The sequence below is a fragment of the Cervus elaphus genome, chromosome 14, assembly GCF_910594005.1.
Source record: "Cervus elaphus chromosome 14, mCerEla1.1, whole genome shotgun sequence".
In the NCBI taxonomy this organism is placed as follows: Eukaryota; Metazoa; Chordata; class Mammalia; order Artiodactyla; family Cervidae; genus Cervus; species Cervus elaphus.
Genome location: NC_057828.1, coordinates 43578678 through 43600828, shown reverse-complemented (window position 1 = coordinate 43600828; position 22151 = coordinate 43578678). Strand labels below are relative to the sequence as shown.

The window sequence follows — 22151 nt, the reverse complement described above, 5'->3', positions numbered from 1 at the left end:
CTAAATTCCAGTTTCCCTTTCAGTAATGATCATGCTGTTAAGGATTTTGAAATATTATAGTTTGGAATCTTTCAGAAACTGATTCTAGAAATTCTAATAACTTAGATGCCCATCTCTTATGTACTTAACCTTTCTCTGCATGGCTGTCCTCGCTGTCTTTGCCACATTCCTGTAACCCCAGCTCAGGCTGGAGTAAGGGACTCTTGTTGTACAGACTGTTTTTTAGCTTTGGTGGAAATTCCTGGTCAGAGTACATGTTGCAGCACTTTCTTTCACCCAGTCGTCGTAAGAAGATTGTGACTCTTGGATACTTCCAATCTTGCAGGTTTCGGTTATCAGTCTGAACTTGAGTTGAGAGTGGCTGAAGCTGCGCGAAGACAGTACAACAGACTGAAGATGCAGACCAAGGCGGAAATCCGGCAGACTCTTGACCGATTGCTAGTGGGTGATTTCATTGTAAGTGGACATAATGATGCTCCTTTTGGGGGGTAGGGAAGAGGAAGGCATTCTTTCTGGGAAGTTCTTTGTCTACAGTAGAGAGTCATGCCTGTATCAATTACACTGATAAGTAAACGGAATCTATGAAATACTTATCAGCTAGCAAAAAATAAAATCCCATGTCTTTTACAGTCAGGGTGTAATAAATAAAAACAAATGACTGAGACTAGATCATATATTATTTCTTCCTTGTTTCCGTTTTAGAACATTCTCAAGACTTGTCTTTGTTCCATTTTCTAGACCTGACATTTTGTAAATATTTCAATTAAGAACACCCCCTTTTAGTTACTGTTATCAGAAGAAAAACAATTGGAATGATGCCCCAGTAATTTTTTGTTTTAGAAATTTGTTTATTTACTTTTTTGGCTGCATTGGGTCTTTGTTGCTGCATGTGGGTTTTTTCCAGTTGAGGCGAGCAGGGGCTACCCTTTGTTGTGGTGCACGGGCTTCCCATTGCAGTGGTTTCTCTTGTTGTGGAGCACGGGTTCTCGGTGTGTGGGCTCAGTAGCTGTGGCTCGCCGGCTTAGTTGCTCTGCTGCATGTGGGATCTTCCTGGACCAGGGATTGAACCAGTGTCCCTTGCATTGCAAGGAGGATTCTTGCACTGGTCCACCAGGGAAGCCCAATACCCCAGTTTTGATTCCTGGGAGTGATGATCACTTTGTGATGCTGAGTGCCCAGCTGATATGAGGATGCTTATGCACAGGGAGAGCCAAGAAACATCTCAACAGTCCAGCTAAACTGAGTTTCTGACCCTGTGGCCTGGGGATGTGGTGCTCAGATGTGGCAGTAGGTGTACCACTCAGAGGGTGGCTTGTAGCTGGTGCAGAGCCAGCTGGGAGTGTAAGGGATGGCAGAAATGTTCAGGGGAAACACTTAGGGGTTTGTAGTATGGGATACAGAATTTGTCCCATTTTTTTGTTTTTGCATGTGTTTCAACACAAATAAGAACATATAGTATTTCTGATTATTTTAGACCAAGAGGTTTCTCTTTCATGGCATTTATATAAATTAGCTTTTACTACTACATATAATTTACCAAATGTTACTACATGTAATTATATAAATTATATATTTATATAGTGTATATAAAATGTGTAAATTATCTATTTAAAATAACTCGGACATGGAAGCAACCTAGATGTCCATTGACAGATGAATGGATAAAGAAGTTGTAGTACACACATGATGGAATATTACTCAGCCATGGAAAGAAATGCATTTGAGTCAGTTCTAATGAGGTGGATGAACCTAGAGCCTATTATATAGACTAAAGTAAGTCAGAAAGAGAAAGATAAATACTGTATATTAAGGCATATCTATGGAATCTGGAAAGATGGTACTGACAGTTCTATGTGCAGGGCAGCAAAAGAGACAGACATAAGAACAGACTTTTGGACTCAGTGGGAGATGGCGAGCTAGGATGATTTGAGAGGATAGTATTGAAACATACACATTACCATATGTAAAATAGATAACCAGTGCAAGTTTGATATATGACTCAGGGCACCCAAAGCTGTTGCTCTGTGACAGCCTGGAGGGATGGGGTGAGGAGGGCGGTGGGAGGGAAGTTCAGGATGGAGGGGGCACATATATACCTATGGCTGATTCACATTGATGTATGGCAAAAACCATCACAGTACTGTAATTGTCCTCCAATTAAATAAACTGAAAAAATACATAAATTGTTAATTTTTTACTGTATATAATCTTCTTTGATAAGCATTTATATAAATTAATTTATATAACAAATTCATGGGAAGAGCCATTAATAAATTTGTGAATTGGTGTATTTTTTATATTTCAAATGTCAAAGCTTATGTTTTTCAGTAAGATATTTTGGCCTGAAAGTTTGTGCTTAGCAATGTCCATGAATAAGTAAAAATATTTGGATTTCTCATTTATTTGAATTCTGTAATTTCTACAGTACTTTAAAGTATTAAGTCTTTAGAAATAAGAGCTTTCTTAAACCATCGATCATCAGAATCAAAGAGCAAGCAACCCCCAAACCAGTAATTTGCACATTTTTCTCTCCCACTTCAGCCATTTGCCTGTGGTAATGTCTCATATCCTTAAGCATTTGGATCCACTTTTGTTTTAAATGTTTTGCTTTAATACCATAGACCGTTAGGTCATCCTGTGATCCTAGTGTGACCTTCAGGGAGGCTTGAGCTCCAGCTGATAAAGCTGCCCACTCTTAGCTGTTGTAGTTCAAGGCTATTTAATTGTGATTGATTCTATTTTTTATAGGAGGAGAGTAAACGGTGGACTGTGCGACTGGACATTTCTGCCCCTCAAGTGATATTTCCTGATGACTTTAAGTTCAAGAATCCTGTGTTGGTTGTTGTGGATCTAGGAAGAATGCTGCTGACCAACACCCAAGGTACAGTGTGAATGTGAAGTAATAAAGGCATATCTTGGCAGATTGATCTCGCTCTCTCACTGAACCAAGTAAAGCTTAAACGGAGGTTTATTTAACATTTCTAGGCTCCAAAGTTAACTCGTTACTTTTTTATATAATAGTTTTATTGAGATCCATTTGAAAATGTACAATTCAGTTGTTTTTAGTATATTGGTAAAATTGTACAGCTTTCACTATTATCTAATTCCAGAACATTTTCATCGTCCCAAGAAGACATTCTAGACCCATAAGCAGTTATTCTCTATTACCACCTCTACTGGCCCTCGCTAACCACTAATCTTTCTATCTTTGTTTATATGCCTGTTCTGGAGTGTTCGTATGAATAGAATCATGTAATATGAGATCTTTTATGTATGACTTCTTAAACTTAGCTCAGTGTTTTCAAGGTTTATCCATTTTGTGAAAGAAGGGAAAGTGAAAGTGTTAGTTGCTTAGTTGTGCCCGACTCTTTTTGATCCCTTGGACTGTAGCCCTCCAGGCTCCTGTGTCTATGGAATTCTCCAGGCAAGAATACTAGAGTGGATAGCCATTCAGTTCTCCAAGGGACCCTCCTAACTTAGGGACTGAACCCTGATCTCCTGCATTGTAGGTAGATTCTTTATCATCTGAGCCACCAGGGAAACCCTGTAGCGTGTTATCAATACTTCATTTCTGTTTGCAGCTAAATGATGTTCCCTTATATCGATATACTACATTTTATAATATCCACTCATCAGTTGGTGTACATTTGGTTGTTTCTGCTCTTTGGTTGGTATGAGCTTGGCCCTAAGGGGATGTGAAAAGGGAATTACATCTGAAGAAAAGAATCACACAACCGCAGAAAGTACCTACTTGGATTTATAAAACACAAACGTGGGACAGAGACATAGGTGACCAAACCCAGGGATGTGTTTTTGTAGTTGTCGTGACACTGCTCAGGTGCAGAAGCGAGGGGTTGAGTGAATTTGGGGCTGGAACTTGACATATTAAGCAATTACTGCTTGCCAAGTGCTGCTCTAACACGTGGGTATTGTGTTGAGGAAGGCAGAGGAAACCTCTGTTCTTTTGTAACCTAGTTGGGGGGACAAAACGAATACATAGATGAATACAGGAAAAAGTAAACAAATAAGGAGGGTTGGTGATGGCAGCTCATGCATTGCAGCTCAGATGTTGGGGGGCGGGGGGCAGTGACCAGAGGGCATTGTTGGTTTCTGCACCCTGACATGTGTTCCTATGTTAGCAGGTCTCCATCTTTCCTCACGTTCATGAACTTTTACTCTTTTTGTTTTGATTTCCAAATCAGTAGATAAGTTCACTCTGAATACATGGGAAATACAGAATACTGTGCTTAGAGTTTTCATCCCCTTATTTTTTAAATCAGAGCTGTTGATTCTTTCTTCTTGTTGTTCAGTCTCTTAAGTTGTGTCCGACTCTTCTCTACTTTTCTTAATTATTACATTAAATGGGGGAGGAAGGCAAGAGCCAACATGTACTTTAAATCTTCCTGTTTTCATCTGCAGATGACTCCAAGAGGAAGAGTGGGGATGGGTCAGCATCAGAAGAGAATCAGTTCAGTGATGATGAATATAAGACCCCTCTTGCCACACCTCCCAATACCCCACCTCCTGAGACTAGCAGCAGTAATGGGGAGAAAACACCTCCATTTTCCGGAGTCAAGTTCAGTGAAGAGCAGCTTCAAGCACATCTAATGAGCACAAAGATGTATGAGAGGTACTCGCTGTCGTTTCTCGACCTGCAGATCATGGTTGGACGTGTGAAGGACAACTGGAAGCATGTCCAGGATATTGACGTGGGACCTACCCACGTGGTCGAGAAATTCAACGTTCACCTCCAGTTAGAACGTCGATTGATTTATACGTCAGATCCCAAGTACCCCGGAGCCGTGCTCTCAGGCAACCTACCAGACCTGAAGATCCACATCAATGAAGATAAAATATCTGCTCTGAAGAATTGTTTTGCTCTCCTGACCACCCCAGAAACTAAGACTTTTGACTCTCAGATGAAGGAGAAGATTTTTCCCCAAGGGGTACAGCGGGGAAGTTTGCAAGACTCCGTGATGAACTTGACCCAGAGCATTGTGATGTTGGAGCAGCATACTCGGGAGGTCCTGGTGGAGTCACAGCTCCTCCTGGCTGAGTTTAAGGTGAATTGCATGCAGCTTGGTGTTGAGAGCAACGGCCGGTACATCTCTGTGCTCAAGGTGTTTGGCACCAACGCTCACTTTGTGAAGAGGCCTTATGACGCTGAGGTCTCCCTCACCGTTCATGGTTTGCTCCTGGTGGACACCATGCAGACGTATGGCGCTGATTTTGACCTTTTGATGGCCTCTCACAAGAACTTGAGCTTTGATATCCCGACAGGAAGCCTCCGGGACAGCAGGGCCCAGTCTCCCGTCTCTGGGTCCAATGTGGCCCACCTCACGAGTGCTGCCACACGGAACAACCAGTCAGCCACAAGTATTTCTCTGGACAGAGTTCTCACCAAAGAACAAGAGTCCCTCATAAAACTGGAATATCAGTTTGTGAGTTCAGAGTGCCCGTCCATGAATTTGGACAGCACCCTTCAGGTGATTTCATTGCAGGTGAATAATTTGGATATCATCCTAAATCCAGAGACAATTGTGGAGCTGATTGGTTTTCTTCAAAAATCTTTTCCCAAGGAAAAAGATGAGTTGAGTCCTCAACCTTTAATGACTGATTTTGAAAGAAGCTTTAGAGAACAGGGAACTTACCAGTCTACATATGAACAAAACACGGAGGTTGCGGTGGAAATCCACAGACTTAACCTGCTGCTCCTTCGGACGGTGGGAATGGCAAATGGAGAGAAGTATGGCAGAAAGATTGCAACAGCGAGTATAGGTGGCACCAAAGTTAATGTCTCCATGGGCAGCACATTTGACATGAATGGTTCTCTCGGCTGTTTGCAGCTTATGGATTTGACACAAGAGAATGTTAAGAACCAGTATGTTGTCAGCATTGGAAATTCCGTAGGCTATGAAAATATCATCAGTGATATTGGCTTCTATGAATCTGTGTTTGTCAGAATGGAAGACGCAGGCCTCACTGATGCTCTGAGTTTCACCTTTGTTGAGAAATCTAAACAGGAATGTTTTCTTAACCTCAAGATGGCCTCCTTGCATTACAACCACTCCGCTAAATTCTTGAAGGAGCTGACATTGTCCATGGATGAGCTGGAAGAAAATTTTCGAAGTATGCTGAAAAGCGCAGCCACCAAAGTCACCACGGTCCTAGCCACTAAGACAGCTGAGTACAGTGAGATGGTGTCGCTCTTTGAAACTCCCAGGAAGGCCCGGGACTCCTTTTTCTTAGAAGAAAATGAACCATGTGGGTTTGGCCTAGGTGCGTCTCATTCTGACACCGTAAAGCTCATCTTGAACATAAACATTGAATCACCAGTGGTTTCCATCCCTCGGAAGCCTGGGAGTCCTGAGTTGCTGGTAGGACACTTGGGACAGATCTTTATCCAGAATTTTGTGGCTGGAGATGATGAATCCAGAAGTGACCGTCTGCAAGTGGAAATCAAAGACATTAAATTATATTCTTTGAACTGCACCCAGTTGGCAGGCAGAGAGGGCCCCGGGCCGGAAATGAGCAGGGCGTTCTGCCCTCTGTCTGGGTCTACCAATGCCAATAGTCAGGAGGAAGCTCACTTCACCCGACATGATTTCTTTGAATCTTTGCATAGAGGTCAAGGTGAGGCATGGGTATCTTTTGTCTCATTTTGTTTAGATTCCAGACCCAGCCATGAATGTAGTACCTGGCTTAAAATAACAACAAAAACCTTTCTTTTAGAATTACCCTAAGTGAATATTTAAGAAGTTAAAATAGAATTTTAAGAGGATGCTTTCATATTATGTTTGAATGTTTGCACCTTTTCTCACTGAATACCATTTTTGGCCCAGATAAGGATTTTTTTTTTTCAAGTGGCCCCCTTGGGTGAGTGTTCATTCACTGGGATTCAGTGGGTGAATTCTGTTAGAGTATTATGTAATTTAGTCAAATGCATCTGACTTTTTCATTCCTAAGCTGTAAATCTTTTCTAGTTAAATATCGTAGTCTAAGACAGCTGGAGGGATTGACAGAAATAGAATGTGAAATTTAGTCTGTGGGTGTTATGGTCTCTGTTGACTATCCTGCCATCTTCTGTAATGGTTTGGTACAGAGTTCTAGGAATAAAGTGCTTGTATTTATGTATTCTCGATCTGATCTGCTAAAACGAAGCAGTTCAATCTATTAGTCTTGGCATCTATAGAAATCAGGTAAGCTATATTGATGGTGAAGATATTAATGCCTTTGAGAACTTCTCCTATGGTTCTCAGATGTTAATTCACTGATTTGTGTTTACATAGTTACCAAAAGATTGCTTTCTCTGTTTGGGTTAAAAGTTGTTCACTTAGAATTCTATGTTGTGCTTGATTCTGAGTTAGGCCCCATAAGAGGGATCAGTCTAAAGCTGAGCATGGATGAACAATTTTGTTTGGAAAATGCCAGTTTGGGAGATTAAGAGAAGCTTACTGAGGACCCTTGCCTGGGTTAATGTTCACTGCACCATATTTTGAAACCATCAAATGGAGCCTGTTATGAAAATAGCTGTAGCATGCTCTTTGTGTGTAAATTTATCTTATACCCTTGCTTGCTGTGAGTTTTGGTCTTGGAATAGTTACCAAGGTTTGTACTCAATTGTAGACCCTCGGTGCCAGGCTAACCTACCTTCCTGGTCTAAGAGCAACTCCTGGGCTTGTTTATATATACCCTCACTTAATCAGCAATGATGCAATCATTCTGAGTGTTTCTAGTCGGTCATTTCTTCTCTCTTACACCAGCTTTTCACATCCTCAACAACACGACCATTCAGTTTAAACTGGAGAAGATCCCTATAGAGAGAGAATCTGAACTGACTTTCTCACTTAGTCCAGATGACCTGGGAGCTTCTAGCATCATGAAGATTGAAGGAAAATTTGTCAATCCAGTTCAGGTAAGCACACTATTGATTTTTATGTCAGGACAGTTGAAGTCATGTAATGATTTTATATTTGTTATATACATGTGTTATGTTTATGTCTTGTTATATTTTGTATATATGAAATGTTGGAAGGAAAATATAAATTCAAAGAGATATTGTTCATGCACATTATTGTCAATAACTTGTTCCAATAAGCATGGAATCCTTTTATCGTGTCCTTCTATCACTGAATCAGTCTTTGTTAGCTTCTTCATGTGGAGGGGTGAATTATAGAGTGGAAGAGGGCAAATCGTTAATTCCGTTGCCATTAAGAAATGAGGAAAATTATTGCTTAAAAAGTCAGGATCTCTCTTTCCCAGAGTATTATAATTCTTGTTACACTTTTGGCATATGTGGCCCACCTGTAAAATGATCTGATTATCTGAGCTGTTGGCAGATCCTTTCAAGGGAGAATTAGTCTTGCCCTCATTGAAATGAAATGGTCCAGGGTGTGTGTGTGGTACGTATGTATACATCTTTCATCCTTTTACCTTCAGAAGTGTCATTTTTCTTGCTTTCACAGGGAAGAGAGCAAAAAGCATAACATTATAAAACAGCAAGGATAGGCAGAATCTTAGGACAGTGCACAGGATCTAGGGGAGTGACTGGTCATGCTGTTAACAGAACATGTGTAGCTTTTGACATCAGTGGTTTCTGGATTTGGGTCTCTGGTTGAGAGAACTTTTCCCTGGATCTTTTCCTTTTTGGCTTTTAAGCTTTTTCTCTTAAACTTTTGCCTCACCAGTACTGGATACTTAGGATGGAGTTTACACTTTAAATCTAGCACATAAGGTGAATTCTATTGGATTGTATTGACTTTTTATTCTTATGGTTACCATTGACTTACTGTTGTTTTTGATGAAAATCTTAGAAAATTATTCTTTAAATTATTATGCAATAATTAAATTTAGTAGTTTAAATAATGAAAAATATTTTGTTATGAAGGATTTTAAAAATAAAGTAGAATACGCTGGTAAACTTCATGTACCCATTACTCAGATTCAACAGTTATCAAGATTTTGCCACATTTGTCTCATCCATTTTTTTTCTTCCTCCTTTGGAGAAATATTTTAAGGCAAATCCCAGACCATGCCATTTTTAATCCTATATATTTGAAGTGTATCACTATAAATTATGTGCATTTTAAAAAATAGCTATAGTGGTATTATCATGCCTGACAAAATTAGTGAAGATTTCTTGGTATTATCTGAATTTTAATCCATTTTGAGATTTCAGAGACATTTTTGATTTTTTTAAAAGATGTCCTTTACTTTTGGTATATTTGAATCAGGATCCAAATAAGGACTGTACATTCCATTTGGGTGATACATCTTGTGGGTCTCTATTCATTTAGTTTCCCTCTCATTTCCCCCCACCCCATGACATTATTTTGTTGGAAAACTAGGTCAGTTGCCTTGCAGAATGTCCCACATTCTGGATTTGGCTGTTAGTTTGTGGTGTTGCTGAACCGATTTTTCTACAATCAATTTTTCTGTAACTTAACTCTGTAGGTTTAATTGATTGAGGTGTTTTTTGTTTTTTTTTTGGCCAGAACACTTCAAAGGTGGTGCACTGTAGCTTATATCAGGAGGCAAGCAACGTCTGATTGACTGTCAGTGATGCCAAAATTGTTGATTGTATGCAGATGGCAAAAAGTTGATCCATTCATTGTAAAATTCCCTGTCAGTCACTCGTATAAGGTCTTATTCCACTGATAACTGTGGTGGGATCCATTATTTATCTAGCAGTTACAAAATGATCACCTTCCAGTTCTGTCTTTTCTATATCTATTTGTAACTCCTCTGTTAAAAAATTACCCTTGAGCAAATAAAAACTTCCCTGAAAACAGTTTTAGTAAGAAATTGTAATTAAAAACAAAGTGAGGGAATAACAGGTTATCATGGATCAACATTATTACCATAAAAAAGTACTATTTGTTTGATCAGCTGTACTAGTCATAGGTTATTATAATAATTGGTGATGATCAGCAAGTTTTATTTTTTTGACTTTATTTTATATTGGAATATAGCTAATTAACAGTATTGTGATAGTTTCAGGTGGGCAGCAAAAGAACTCACCGGTACATATACATATATCCATTCTCCCTGAAACTCCCCTCCCATCCAGGCTACCATATAACACTGAGCAGAGTTCCCTGTGCTAAACAGTAGGTCCTTGTTGGTTATCCATTTTAAATTTAGCAGTGTGTACCAGTCGATCCCAAGATTAGCGAGTTTTAGAATCATGAGAGTTTCTTAGTCCTAAGGTATAACCCACATTAGACTTTTGGCAGGATTTCCTTCAATTTCTGTAGTTGTTTTGTGGGGTTAGAAAGAATGATTTTGCAGATTCAGGCCTAATTTAATAGCATTTATTGAAACATTTATTGTGTGAAGATTATTCCGTGAGGCACTTGGGGACGGCCTTGTGAATAGATATAGATCAGAGAGAGGTAGAGATATAAGGACAAAAAGGAAATAAAGAGATGATCCTTGCTGTCAACTGATTTAAAACGTCTTGGAGAGTTGATATATAGCAGAAACCAATGTGATATTGTAAAGCAATTATCCTCCAATTAAAAATAAATAAATTGAAATAAAATATATCTTATAAATTATATTTTAAAAAGCCACTTGGGTAAAGTCATACAAAATTTGTGGGCAGTGCATATGAACGCATTTGACAGTAGTAGTGGAATAACTGAATTTTTCTCTTCGAATGCAGGTGGTGTTAGCAAAGCATGTATATGAGCAGGTTTTACAAACGCTGGACAATCTGGTGTATAGTGAAGATCTGAATAAGTTTCCAGTCAGTGCAGCCTCCTCACCCTGCCCTAATTCTCCTCTGCCTCCCCTCAGTACCTGTGGAGAACCTTCCGCTGAAAGGAAGGAGAATGGATTGTTCAGCCACTCCAGTCTTTCTAACTCTTCTCAAAAGTCCTTGTCTGTGAAGGAAGTCAAATCCTTTACCCAGATTCAAGCCAACTTTTGTATATCAGAGCTTCAAGTTCAGCTAAGTGGAGATCTGACTTTGGGGGCCCAGGGTCTTGTGAGCTTAAAATTTCAGGATTTTGAGGTGGAATTCAGTAAAGACCACCCCCAGACTTTATCCATTCAGATTGCCCTGCGCTCTTTGCTGATGGAGGACTTACTGGAGAAGAATCCAGATTCCAAATATAAGAACCTGATGGTGTCTCGGGGAGCCCCAAAGCCATCTAGTTTAGCACAAAAAGAGTATCTCTCTCAGTCCTGCCCTTCCGTGTCCAACGTGGAGTATCCAGACATGCCTCGGTCTCTCCCTTCTCACATGGAGGAAGCTCCCAATGTGTTTCAGCTGTATCAGAGACCCACCTCGGCCTCCCGGAAGAAGCAAAAGGAAGTCCAGGACAAGGACTATCCCTTGACCCCACCTCCTTCTCCAACGGTAGATGAGCCCAAGATACTTGCGGGAAAGAGTAAATTTGATGATTCCTTGGTCCATATCAATGTATTCCTGGTGGATAAGAAGCATCCAGAATTCTCTTCCAGTTACAATCGAGTTAACCGGAGCATTGATGTTGATTTTAACTGCTTGGATGTGCTGATCACACTGCAGACCTGGGTCGTGATCCTAGATTTTTTTGGAATTGGCTCCACTGCAGACAACCATGCGATGAAGGTGCCGCCTGAGGACACCCTACCAAACGTGAAGTCAGAGTCAAGTGCGTTAGCGGAGTCTGAACTGCAGGATCCAGTTAACACCAAACTGGATCTCAAGGTATCAGTTCCCTTAGGCTCTTGTTACGTTCTGAGCACGAACGTGGGCTTGTTTACTTAGATGCTGTCACCGTGCATTTGTGCCGGAGAATCTTATCTCATTGACAGAGGAGGTATGTGGTCTTTTGGATGTCTATTCCAAAAGGGTAGACGTTAATATCTCAGAAAAGGTTTTAGCATTAATCCCATCTGGAGGCAGGGGAAATAAATGGTTTCAGTAACTTCTTGTCTTTTCCTTTGGGCTGTAAAATTCAGTGGAATTATTTAGCTTCTTTATGCCTCTGTTTCCTTATCTTCCATCATCTGATTATGATAACTAAATGAGGAAATTACATGAAGCACCTGGCAATGTGTCTAGCACATAATAACCATGTTACTATGTAACTAGTAACTAGTACAGAGTAGCTATTTTCAAATGTGCCTTTTATTATCTCCCTCTCACTCAGAACATTATTGGCTTTTAGTGAGAGCAAGAGTACAGGTGTCTTAAATGTCAGACTACCTTGATTTGAAACCTGGCATTTTTGTTGTTACCATACAGCTGTTCGGCTGTGGACAAACCATTTAACCTCTTTCTCCCTTAAGTTTTTCATCAATAAACAGAGGTTGTTTAATGGTGCCTGTGTTATCAGATTGTGAAAGTTCAATGAGATGACCTAGGTATGGCCCTCCTCATGTGCATGACAGAAATGATCATTCAGTGACTGGTACCTTCCCTGCTTCTTCCTTCCATGCAGTTGTCTATAGAAGTTGGGTTAGTGTCTCCTAGAGTGTTCCACATTCTGGATTTGTCTCTCTTTCTTTATGGTACATTTGACTCCTCTACTAATTTTAGAAATAGAAGTTAGCTCTAAAGACTTAATCAGGTCCAGGTCCGACACTTCGTAGGTGGTGCCAAGTGCTTCCTGTTGCGTTACGCCGGAGGTCTACAACACCCAGTCGTCCCACTTTCAGTGATGCTAAGATCCATGCCGAGAGTGGGCTCAGGTGGTGACAGCTGGATTCCTCCAAACAAAGCATATTTAGACTCATTATATGCATTATTTTGGTGATGAAGTGACTAGAGGTTGTTTTTCTTTTTTTTCCCCCCACTTCATGATAACCTCATTCCCTTGAGATCCTTCTGTCATCCATGTCCAGAAGCCACTGCAAGGGGACCCCTTGTGCCATTGGAGTGGCCCCCATGGTCACTGCTCCATCTGTAATAATTCCCTCCTTTTTTCTCTTCCTTCCTCTACAGATGTTTTTGTTCCTTCCTTTTCTCCTGCTATTTTCTTTCTTTTTCCTTTTTTTTTTTTTTTTTCATTTATCAGACATAGGCTGAGCACCTACTTTGTTGTTGTTCAGTTGCTAAGTCATGACCAACTCTTCGCAACCCCATGGACTGCAGCATGTCAGGCTTCCCTGTCCTTCACTATCTCCCGGAGTTTGCTCAAACTCATGTCCATTGGGTCGGTGATGCCATCCAACCATGTCATCCTCTCTTGCGGTAGGCATTAAAGATAAGGGGCGCATATCACCAGGCTCTGCCACTCGGGAGCAGAGAGTGAACTGGGATGTGAGCTTCTATCTGCTCTTCCCTCCTTCCTCCTCCTCAGCCGATGCCTTACCTAGTGATGGCACTCAGGGGTATCTGCCTCCATAAATCATAGACACAGAGTCCTGTTTGTAGCTAAAATGACAGAATTATGTTACTGAATTTATTTGTTGCCAAGAATGCTGTTCCTGAAACAGAGGATTTTGGTTTTCTTCTATTGGTGATTCTCTCTGGGGAAGAAAATCTTTGATTGTTCTTCCTAAGTGAAGTCCCAGTTGGTCACCAAGGGCTTCTATTAAATATTAGTTTGAAGACAAAAACATTAAGTGTACTCACCACTTCGCTTTGACAGATTTCTTGGGGGGCGCTTAATGAATCTGTACGAGTGATTACAGAATAGTGCAATATTAGAGATAACTGCTGAAAGGGGAAAAATTGTTTTATAATGTAAAACATTTCACTGTCAAACAATAGATGAAACCCAAAGAAAGCATCCCCCCAAAAAAAACAAAAAGCCAACCAACCAACATACAAAAAAACAAAAAGAGAAGAAAGAAAAAAGAAAATTTCAAAGAGAACAGATGAGGCGACCATAGAGAAGACACCACAGAACCTGGGTTTTAGATTGCCCAGTCAAGTTCTTTTCCTATCAGCTCTCTCCTCTTACTGTGGTCTGACTGGCTAAGAAAAGCTGAAATGAATTTGGTATCAGTCGGACAAAAAGTTTTATCTTCAGCTCTCCTGAGACTTGCAGCATCTTTCTCGATGCCATTTGCCTGAAAGGTACCTTTTCCTCCGAGTAACATTCGTCTTGCCTTACCTCCTGTGTTCTTAGGTTCATTCACTTTCTCTCGTGCTGAATAAGACCACCAGTGAGCTTGCCAAGGCAAATGTGTCCAAATTAGTGGCACACCTGGAAATGATTGGTAAGTGGAGAAAATCAGGCTTGGGGAATCTGGGGAGAATTTGAACATCCTGCTCACAAATCTAATGGTCTTCACAGGCGCTAAGTAAGGTGTGGCTCAGTGGCTGGGTTGTGGTTACTGGTCTGGCCAGGACTGATGGTGGTGGTTTCCAGATACTGGTTTATGGATCAGAATCATCTGTTAGAAATGCAGCTGCCTGGCACAGCTCCCTTCCCATCCCAAGACTCTGATTCTGTGGGTTGGGATGGGACCCTGGGATCTATCTGTGTTTTAAAAAAGCTCTCTGGGTGTCTGTATAATTTCTTTGTCTAAAGATTGGACATGTTGGGGCGTGAAAGGGGGCATTATTAATAATTACAGCTGGGAAAGCGGCATATAACAGGGGCTGCCTCTGGGAAATCAGGGCATATGTTCACTCTGTTGCCATAATTAGGGGGAGCCCATAAGAGGGGATGGGTTTCCCTGATAGCTCAGTTTGTAAAGAATCCGCCTGCAATACAGGAGACCCTGGTTTGATTGCTGGATCAGGAAGATACACTGGAGAAGGGATAGGTTACCCATTCCAGTAATCTTGGGCTTCCCTTGTGGCTCAGTTGGTATAGAATGCGTCTGCAATGCAGGAGACCTGGGTTCAATCCCTGGATTGGGAAGATCCCCTGGAGAAGGGAAAAGCTACTCACTCCAGTATTCTGGCCTGGAGAATTCCATGGACTATAGTCCATGGGGTCGCCAAGAGTCAGACACGACTGAGAGACTTTCACTTTTCTAAGAGGGGGTGGTTTAAGCAGGGAGATATTGTAGCAAAGCTAGCATTCTTCCTAATGGGACGAAATAGGCTGTAATCCCTAGTAGAACATAAGTGAAGAGCTACATCAAGCTCTAAAGCGGAGGAATTTACAAAGTGAGCATAAAATACTGCTCCTTCCTTAAGCAACTGGTGATAAAATAAGAAGACTACAAAGCTCAAATGTTGACTCTGTAGTAAAATAAGAATGTCTTTTGGGGAAAGGGTGAATTAAAATTGAGGTTTCATTCCTGGTATAAATTAATTTATAAAAGGTTCCTAGAAGAGATGAGTCTTTAGAATTGGGAGAAGCTTGGGTAGGATAAGATTCCCTGGTGACTCAGAGGGTAAAGCGTCTGCCTGCAATGCAGGAGACCCAGGTTCGATCCCTGGGTTGGGAAGATCCCCTGGAGAAGGAAATGGCAACCCACTCCGGTACTCTTGCCTGGAAAAATCCCATGGATAGAGAAGCCTGGTAGGCTACAGTCCATGGGGTTGCAAAGAGTCGGACATGACTGAGTGACTTCACTTTTTCATTTGTTTTTGGGGGGTGTATTTTTGTTAGAGGACATTCGCAACCAAAAATAAGTATGTGTCTTCATTGGGAGCAGAACTAGCCTGCCAAATACATACACCTCAGTCATTGTTTTGTTGTTAATTATGATGACAAAATTTGTTTTACATAAGCAACAGTTCAGAATATTCCTTTTCAGTGTCTACCCCATGTTAAGAATGATTCATACAGGTTTATAGCCCAGAGGTGCATGTTTCAACATTTCCTCTTTCTTCTGCCCACCTTCCAGGAGCTTCCCTTATGTAATATTGGAGTAGTTTCAAATCTGTGTCTTCAGTGTCTTATTTTATTAATGTTGCCTTTTAATTAAGTCACACTAAAACCCATTTAATACTGCCTGATTAATACATCGCTGACATTTTTTCCTTTATTCTTTTATTGATAGTATAAAATAGACCTTATGCTATTTTGCTAATTCTAATTAGTGGTCTGATCTCAGAAGAGAGCATGTTTCTATCTGTATTTTTAAATATTTTATCCTTTAATTTATGTTTGCCCTTAATTTCTTCCCCCTTGTAAGTGTTAAAGTGTGGTGCTATCGTATTATTTCAATCCCTTTGGACTTCTGCATTGAGGCTATTTGAAATAATGCATAAAATATTGTTCTGGGTATATTAGAATATGAATATTCACTTTTGACATTTCGTTTTATTAAATGGTGTAAAGTCTGGGCCGTGTGTATATCAATTTTTGTTTCAGGCAGAGTTAGGGTGTGTGACAGAAAAAAGACCATAAGAATGCATTCTGATTTTTAATCTTCCTAGAGGGAGACCTGGCCTTACAGGGAAGCATTGGGAGCCTGTCTCTGAGTGATCTTACCTCGCATGGAGAGTTCTACCGAGAACGGTTCACTACGAGTGGAGAAGAAGCCCTCATCTTCCAGACTTTCAAGTAAAAATATCGAGCTTTTCCATCATGACTGTTTCCTGTTTCAAATTCTTGTCGGCTAAGCAATGAGGAAAAGTTTTAAAAAATCATAGCCTCTTATGTAGAATCAAGTTGATCTAGTTGTGAGGAATCTCGATTTATATTAAAATGGATCTGCATTGAAGTGGGCTCCTCAGGCTTTAATAAATTAAGGGGATATGGTTGAAATAATTGTGGTTATCATTATAGTCCGGTTTCACACCAACGTGTTGTGTGACTTGAACTCAAGTCACTTAATCTCCTTGCATCAGTTTTTCTATTGAAATAGTGAGGAGACTGTGTTAGATCAATTTCGATTTAGCTCTGAATGATCTGGGATGATTTCAGCCCGAGAAAGTTGTTGAAGATAATGGGTTTTAAATTACATTAGGCATTTTTCCCAGTACAAATACAATCTGTATTCAGTTTTAGAATTTAGAAGGCAGTTTTAGGCCTATGTAGTTATTAAAGAATAGTGTTCTCAGAAAACAGAAATTTTAAAAGGTGGTTTTTCAACCTTTTGGAGAGCTGTTAGAATGTATGGATATCCATCTCTGCCCCCAAGTATTCTGGTCTGTGGTAGTGTAGTGTTCTTTTTTTTTTTATTATCCAAAGTGATTTTAATGTTCAACCAGAGTTGAGAAAAGTGGTCCCTAAAGATGTCTGAGAAGTTTTTCTTTCATTTCCAGAGGGAGTATATCATACTCCCTCAGAGTACTCCATCTGAGAAGTTAGATTGGTTTATTTGTATTGTTACCTACCACAGTGGCATGGTTCTTTAATAAATGAGATAATTAATGTAAAACTCTTAACTCTCTGCCTGGCAAAATAATAGTTGCTCAGCTAATATGAATTCCTTTCTCCAGTGACTATGTCCTGTATAATAATTTATTATTGTGGCATCATGTCCCATTAAAACCATTTGTCAAAGTTTTCTAATATCCGTGAATGTGGATGCTAAAACTCTTTGGCCTGCATTTCACTGAAGTAAAGAGACTTCTTTCAGCTTCCAGAGACAGATTGCCTTGGGAACACTGGTTCTGTTGCCTAATTTTCTTTACCAGTTGTTTCGCAGTGTAGTTTTTATTACCCCGAGGTGTCACAGTCTTTGCTCGAAAAGTGAGCAGGAATATTCACTTTTCCTTAAAGTTAGGGACAAAGAGACTCAGGTGAAAGGTCTGAACCACGGTGGCTTCTGAGTGAGTTCTGGAGCCAGGAGTGATCGCAGCCCCAGACCTATCCCCCTGTTTATAGCCCTGGCCGTCATACCAGACTTTTTTTTAACATCCTCGACCTCTGGTGGAAGCTTAGGAAGGAGGTAGTTATTTGGAGTTTGCTTTCTAAAACCTGATTGTGGATTTCCATTTTTTTTTTTTTTTTTTGGGTTTCCATTTTAACAGTTAAAGCTGTTTCCTAGGGAAGCCTCTAAGTGAACCCGAGTTTTCTTCAGACACTCATTTGCATCCTTCCGTGGTCTCCGAGTCACATTGTTGCCCTTCCTCCTAGGTATGGCCGGCCCGACCCTCTCCTCCGGAGGGAGCACGATGTCCGAGTGAGCCTCCAGATGGCGTCCGTGCAGTACGTGCACACCCAGCGCTTCCAGGCGGAGGTGGTGGCCTTCATCCAGCACTTCACTCAGCTGCAGGATGTGTTAGGGCGCCAGCGAGCTGCCATCGAGGGGCAGACGGTAGGTAGTGCCTGGATACAAGACACTTTTCGAGTTTGACTCATCAGCAGAACTTTTAAATCTCTAGGGATAAATCTGGAAAGTGTCACTGAGAAAAATGAAGGTAATCAAGTAATCTTAAGCTTTACTAATGTCCTCCATATAGCTGATTAGCTACAGAAATCTTACTGTAATCGCAGAGTTTATATTCCTTGTTTCTTGCATCATGTTTTAATTTCCTTTTAAAGTTTAGCTTTGGCTTGCTCTAAAAAAGATAAACAAGTTACTTCAGTGGGGATACTTCTCCTGGAAAGTGGTTTCAAAGAAGGTATCTGTTATAAAAAGAGGGTTTCTTTCGAATATAGTTCTCAAACTTCTTAGCTCATGGCTCCCTTCTTGTCTTGGAAGTTTTTCTGAGACACATCTGAGGCCAAAAGAAACACCTAATCGTCTTTCCATTTCCAAAGTGATTAAGTCCAAACAACTTCATAATTACGTTTGTCCAACAATTTAGTAGCTGTTTGAAAACGTAAAAACATAAGTGAAAGGTGATATTTTTATTTCATTCTTAAATCACCATAATTGCTTCCTGGTAGGATGTATATGCCTCTTGGGCACTGAACAGCTCCTCAGATTTGGAATCAGGTTGAACGTCACAATCCTCATTTCCTTTTCCACATTTATTTTCTCATGGTACTTGTTTTTTATCTCAGCAAGTGCTTAAGACCCAGCTTTGCAAAGACGTGACATCACTGGAAGGAATGTAGCATGACCTCACATTGGGTGTAGACCACCTCGAGCTGGTGGCGTGTGCAGTGTTCAGGTGACATCACTGGAAGGAATGTAGCATGATCTGACATTGGGTGTAGACCGCCTCGAGCTGGTGGCGTGTGCGGTGTTCAGGTGACATCACTGGAAGGAATGTGGCATGGTCTGACATTGGGTGTAGACCGCCTTGGGCTGGTGGCGTGTGCGGTGTCCAGCCGATGATGTGTTTACATGAAGGATTTGAGATGCCCTGGCAGCGCACCTGTGAGTGTGAGGCAGCCTCTGGTGTCGTCTTAGAACCACAGAAAGCAGTTACAATGTGGTTCTTTGTAAAACGTGTTGGTTATTTATTTTTAAGTTTTATTAGGTAAAAGATTATAATTTAAGTTCTTTGTGTGGCAGCGTTTAAGAATTTTATGTTTTAATTTAAATAAAAATTTTTTTGAGTAAGTTGTACATTGTTTTAGTACAGAATCAAAGCCAAAAAGAGCATTTGGAGAAAAGTCTCTTTCTCAGCTACTTCTCACCCACCCAGTTTCTGTCCTTGACAGTAGTCAGTATTACTGGTTTCCTATGTACATTATAGAGAATTTATTTATTTTTTTAAATATAAAAGTAGTACAATCAAATGACAGGGAATCTGGAAAAAAAATAGCTTAGTTTTCTAGCACCATAGGTATATTTTGTTTTTTATTTTTTTCCCCATACATGTAACCTTTTTTTCTCTCTTTAGAAACTTATAAAAGACAGTTTAGTATTTGATACATATGAAAGAATATCTGTAACATGTATATAAACTTCAAAGTGTGGTAATAGAAGGAACATCCATGAAACCACCACCAAATAAAAATTAAAACATTACTAAGATGTGTTGCATGTAGTTCTTGCCTATCTCATTCTGTTGATGCCTTAAGAATCCACTCTCCTGACTTTTGGGTCTACTAGTCCCTTTAAGATTAAAAGAAAACTTCGTATACCATATCTTTTGCTCAGCTTGTTTGCACTTTATGAAAAGGGTATGAAGTTTGCTTGTGTCCCTTTGCTAATGGTTTCCCAGCCCTAATCCCTGCTTCCTGGTAGCCACTGGCCAGCTTGCTGTTATAGCAGAATGCAGCCACATTCATTCATTTCCTTATTGTCTGGATGCCTTTACACTTCTCTTAATTTGCTCTGATATCTTAGGGATTTTTGTATCTAAGCTCCTGAGCGTGACTAGTTTGTAGTTTTCTTTTCTTGAAAAGGAAAATGCCTATTTTAGTTTTGGTAACTGGACCATGCTGTCCTTGTAGGATGAATTGGGAAGTGTTCCCTCTTCTATTTTCAGAACAGTTTGTGTAGAATTGACATCAGTATTTCTTCCTTTATATCTTCCTTTGTATATTCTGGATATAAGACCTTTGATATATTTATTGCGAATATTTTTTTCTAGTCTATGGCTACCCCCTCCCCCATTTTCTTAATACTATTTTTTGAAAAGCAGAAGTCTTTCGTTTTGATGAATTTCAATTTTTTAATTTTACGGTTAGTGCTATTGTTTTGTCAAAGAAATCTGGCTACCACCAGGTGGCAATAAATCTCTCCTATTTTCCTTTTTTAGAAATGTTATAATTTTAGATCTCTTCCATTTTGAGTTAATTTTTGCGTATTTTGTGAAGTGAGACTTGAGGTTTTTTTTTTTTCCAAAATACCTATCCAGACTCTTCTTTTCCCACTGAATTACCTTGACACTTATGTTGAGAATCCACTGATCATATATGTATGTGTATTTCTTTATTCTCTATTCTATTTCTTTGATATATATTTAATTGTACACCCTCTTGTCTTTCCTAAAATAATACTATTTATTTATTTCTTGGCCGTGTCAAGTCTTTGTTGTTGTTCTGTGTGCAGGCTTTCTCTCGCTGCAGCAAGTGGGGGCTTCTCGTATGGAGCAGGGGCTCTATATGGGGGCTTCAGTAGTTGTGGCTTACCAGCTTAGTTGCCCTCCGGTATGTAGGATCTTCTTGGACCAGGGATTGAGCCTGTGTCCTCTGCGTTGGCAGGTGGATTCTTAACCACTTGACCATCAGGGAATACCTTCCCCCTGTGTCTTTTTTTTTTCTTTTTAAACTTATTTTAAAAAAATTTATTTAGCTGCCCCAGTTGTAGCATGTGGATTCTTCCATCTTTGTTGCAGCATGTGAACTCTTTCGTTGTGGCATGTGGGATCTAGTTCCCTGACCAGAGATCAAACCCATGCCCCCTGCATTGAGAGTGCAGTGTCTTAGCCATTGGACCACCTGGAAGTCCCCCCTCTCCCTTGCCTTGATAGCTGTTGCTTTATGGTATGTCTTGAAATCAGATATTCTAAGTCTTCCAACTTCTTTTTCAAAGATGTATTGGCTCCTCTAGGTCCTTTGTTTTTCCTCTATAAATTTTAGAATCAGCTTGCTGTTTCTACAGTAAAGTCAGCTAGAATTTTGATTGAGATTGTCTTGAATCCATATATCTGAAGAATTTACATCTTAACAATATTGAGTCTTTGGATCCTTGAGTATGGTGTATCTTCCATTGAAGTAGGTCTTTAGTTTCAGCAGTGTTTCATAGTTTCAGGTAAATTGTTCTTACACATTTTTTGTTAAACTTATCACTAGGTATTTCAGCATTTTGATGCTATTCTAAATTGTATCAATGAAAAAAATTCAGTGTCCACTTATTTATTGAAAGTTGAAGAGATATAATTGACTTTTGTTTACATAGATGTTGAGCTCATATCCTGTAATCTTGCTAAACTTACTTATTCTGAAGTGAAGTGGAAGTCACTTGTCATGTCTGACTCTGTGACCCCATGCTATACAGTCCATGGAATTCTCCAGGCCAGAATATTGGAGCCTTTCTCTTCTCCAGGGGATCTTCCCAACTCAGGGATCAAACCCAGGTCTCCTTCAGTGCAGGCACATTCTTTACCAGCTGAGCCACAAGGGAAGCCCAAGAATACTGGAGTGGGTAGCCTATCCCTTCTCCAGCGGATCTTCCCAACCCAGGAATCAAATTGGGATCTCCTGCATTGCAGGCAGATTCTTTGCCAACTGAGCTATCACGGAAGCCCTCAGTTATTTATTCTAGCTCCTTTAGATTCCTAAGAGTTTTCTACATAAATGATTACGTTGTCTGTGAATAAGAGAGTTTTCTTTTTTCCTTCCCAACCTATATACCTTTCATTTGAACTAGGAGTTCAGCTACAGTGTTGAATAGAAATGGTGGGAGTGGGTATCCATGCTTTGTTCCTTATCTTAGAGGGAAAGCATTGTCTT

At 40.2% G+C, this 22151-nt stretch overlaps 1 protein-coding gene across 6 annotated transcripts in view; it reads left to right on the top strand.

Annotated features, from left to right (window-relative positions):
- The window catches only part of VPS13D (vacuolar protein sorting 13 homolog D), a 266265-nt gene that overhangs the window by 33095 nt on the left and 211019 nt on the right, over positions 1-22151 (top strand). For all 6 annotated transcript variants that reach the window (XM_043924162.1, XM_043924159.1, XM_043924161.1 and 3 more), the window contains 8 exons: positions 326-456; positions 2749-2881; positions 4420-6633; positions 7764-7915; positions 10667-11698; positions 14070-14160; positions 16283-16409; positions 17931-18111. In XM_043924162.1, coding sequence (XP_043780097.1) covers positions 326-456; positions 2749-2881; positions 4420-6633; positions 7764-7915; positions 10667-11698; positions 14070-14160; positions 16283-16409; positions 17931-18111 — 4061 coding nt within the window. The remainder of the gene's footprint in view (positions 1-325; positions 457-2748; positions 2882-4419; positions 6634-7763; positions 7916-10666; positions 11699-14069; positions 14161-16282; positions 16410-17930; positions 18112-22151) is intronic.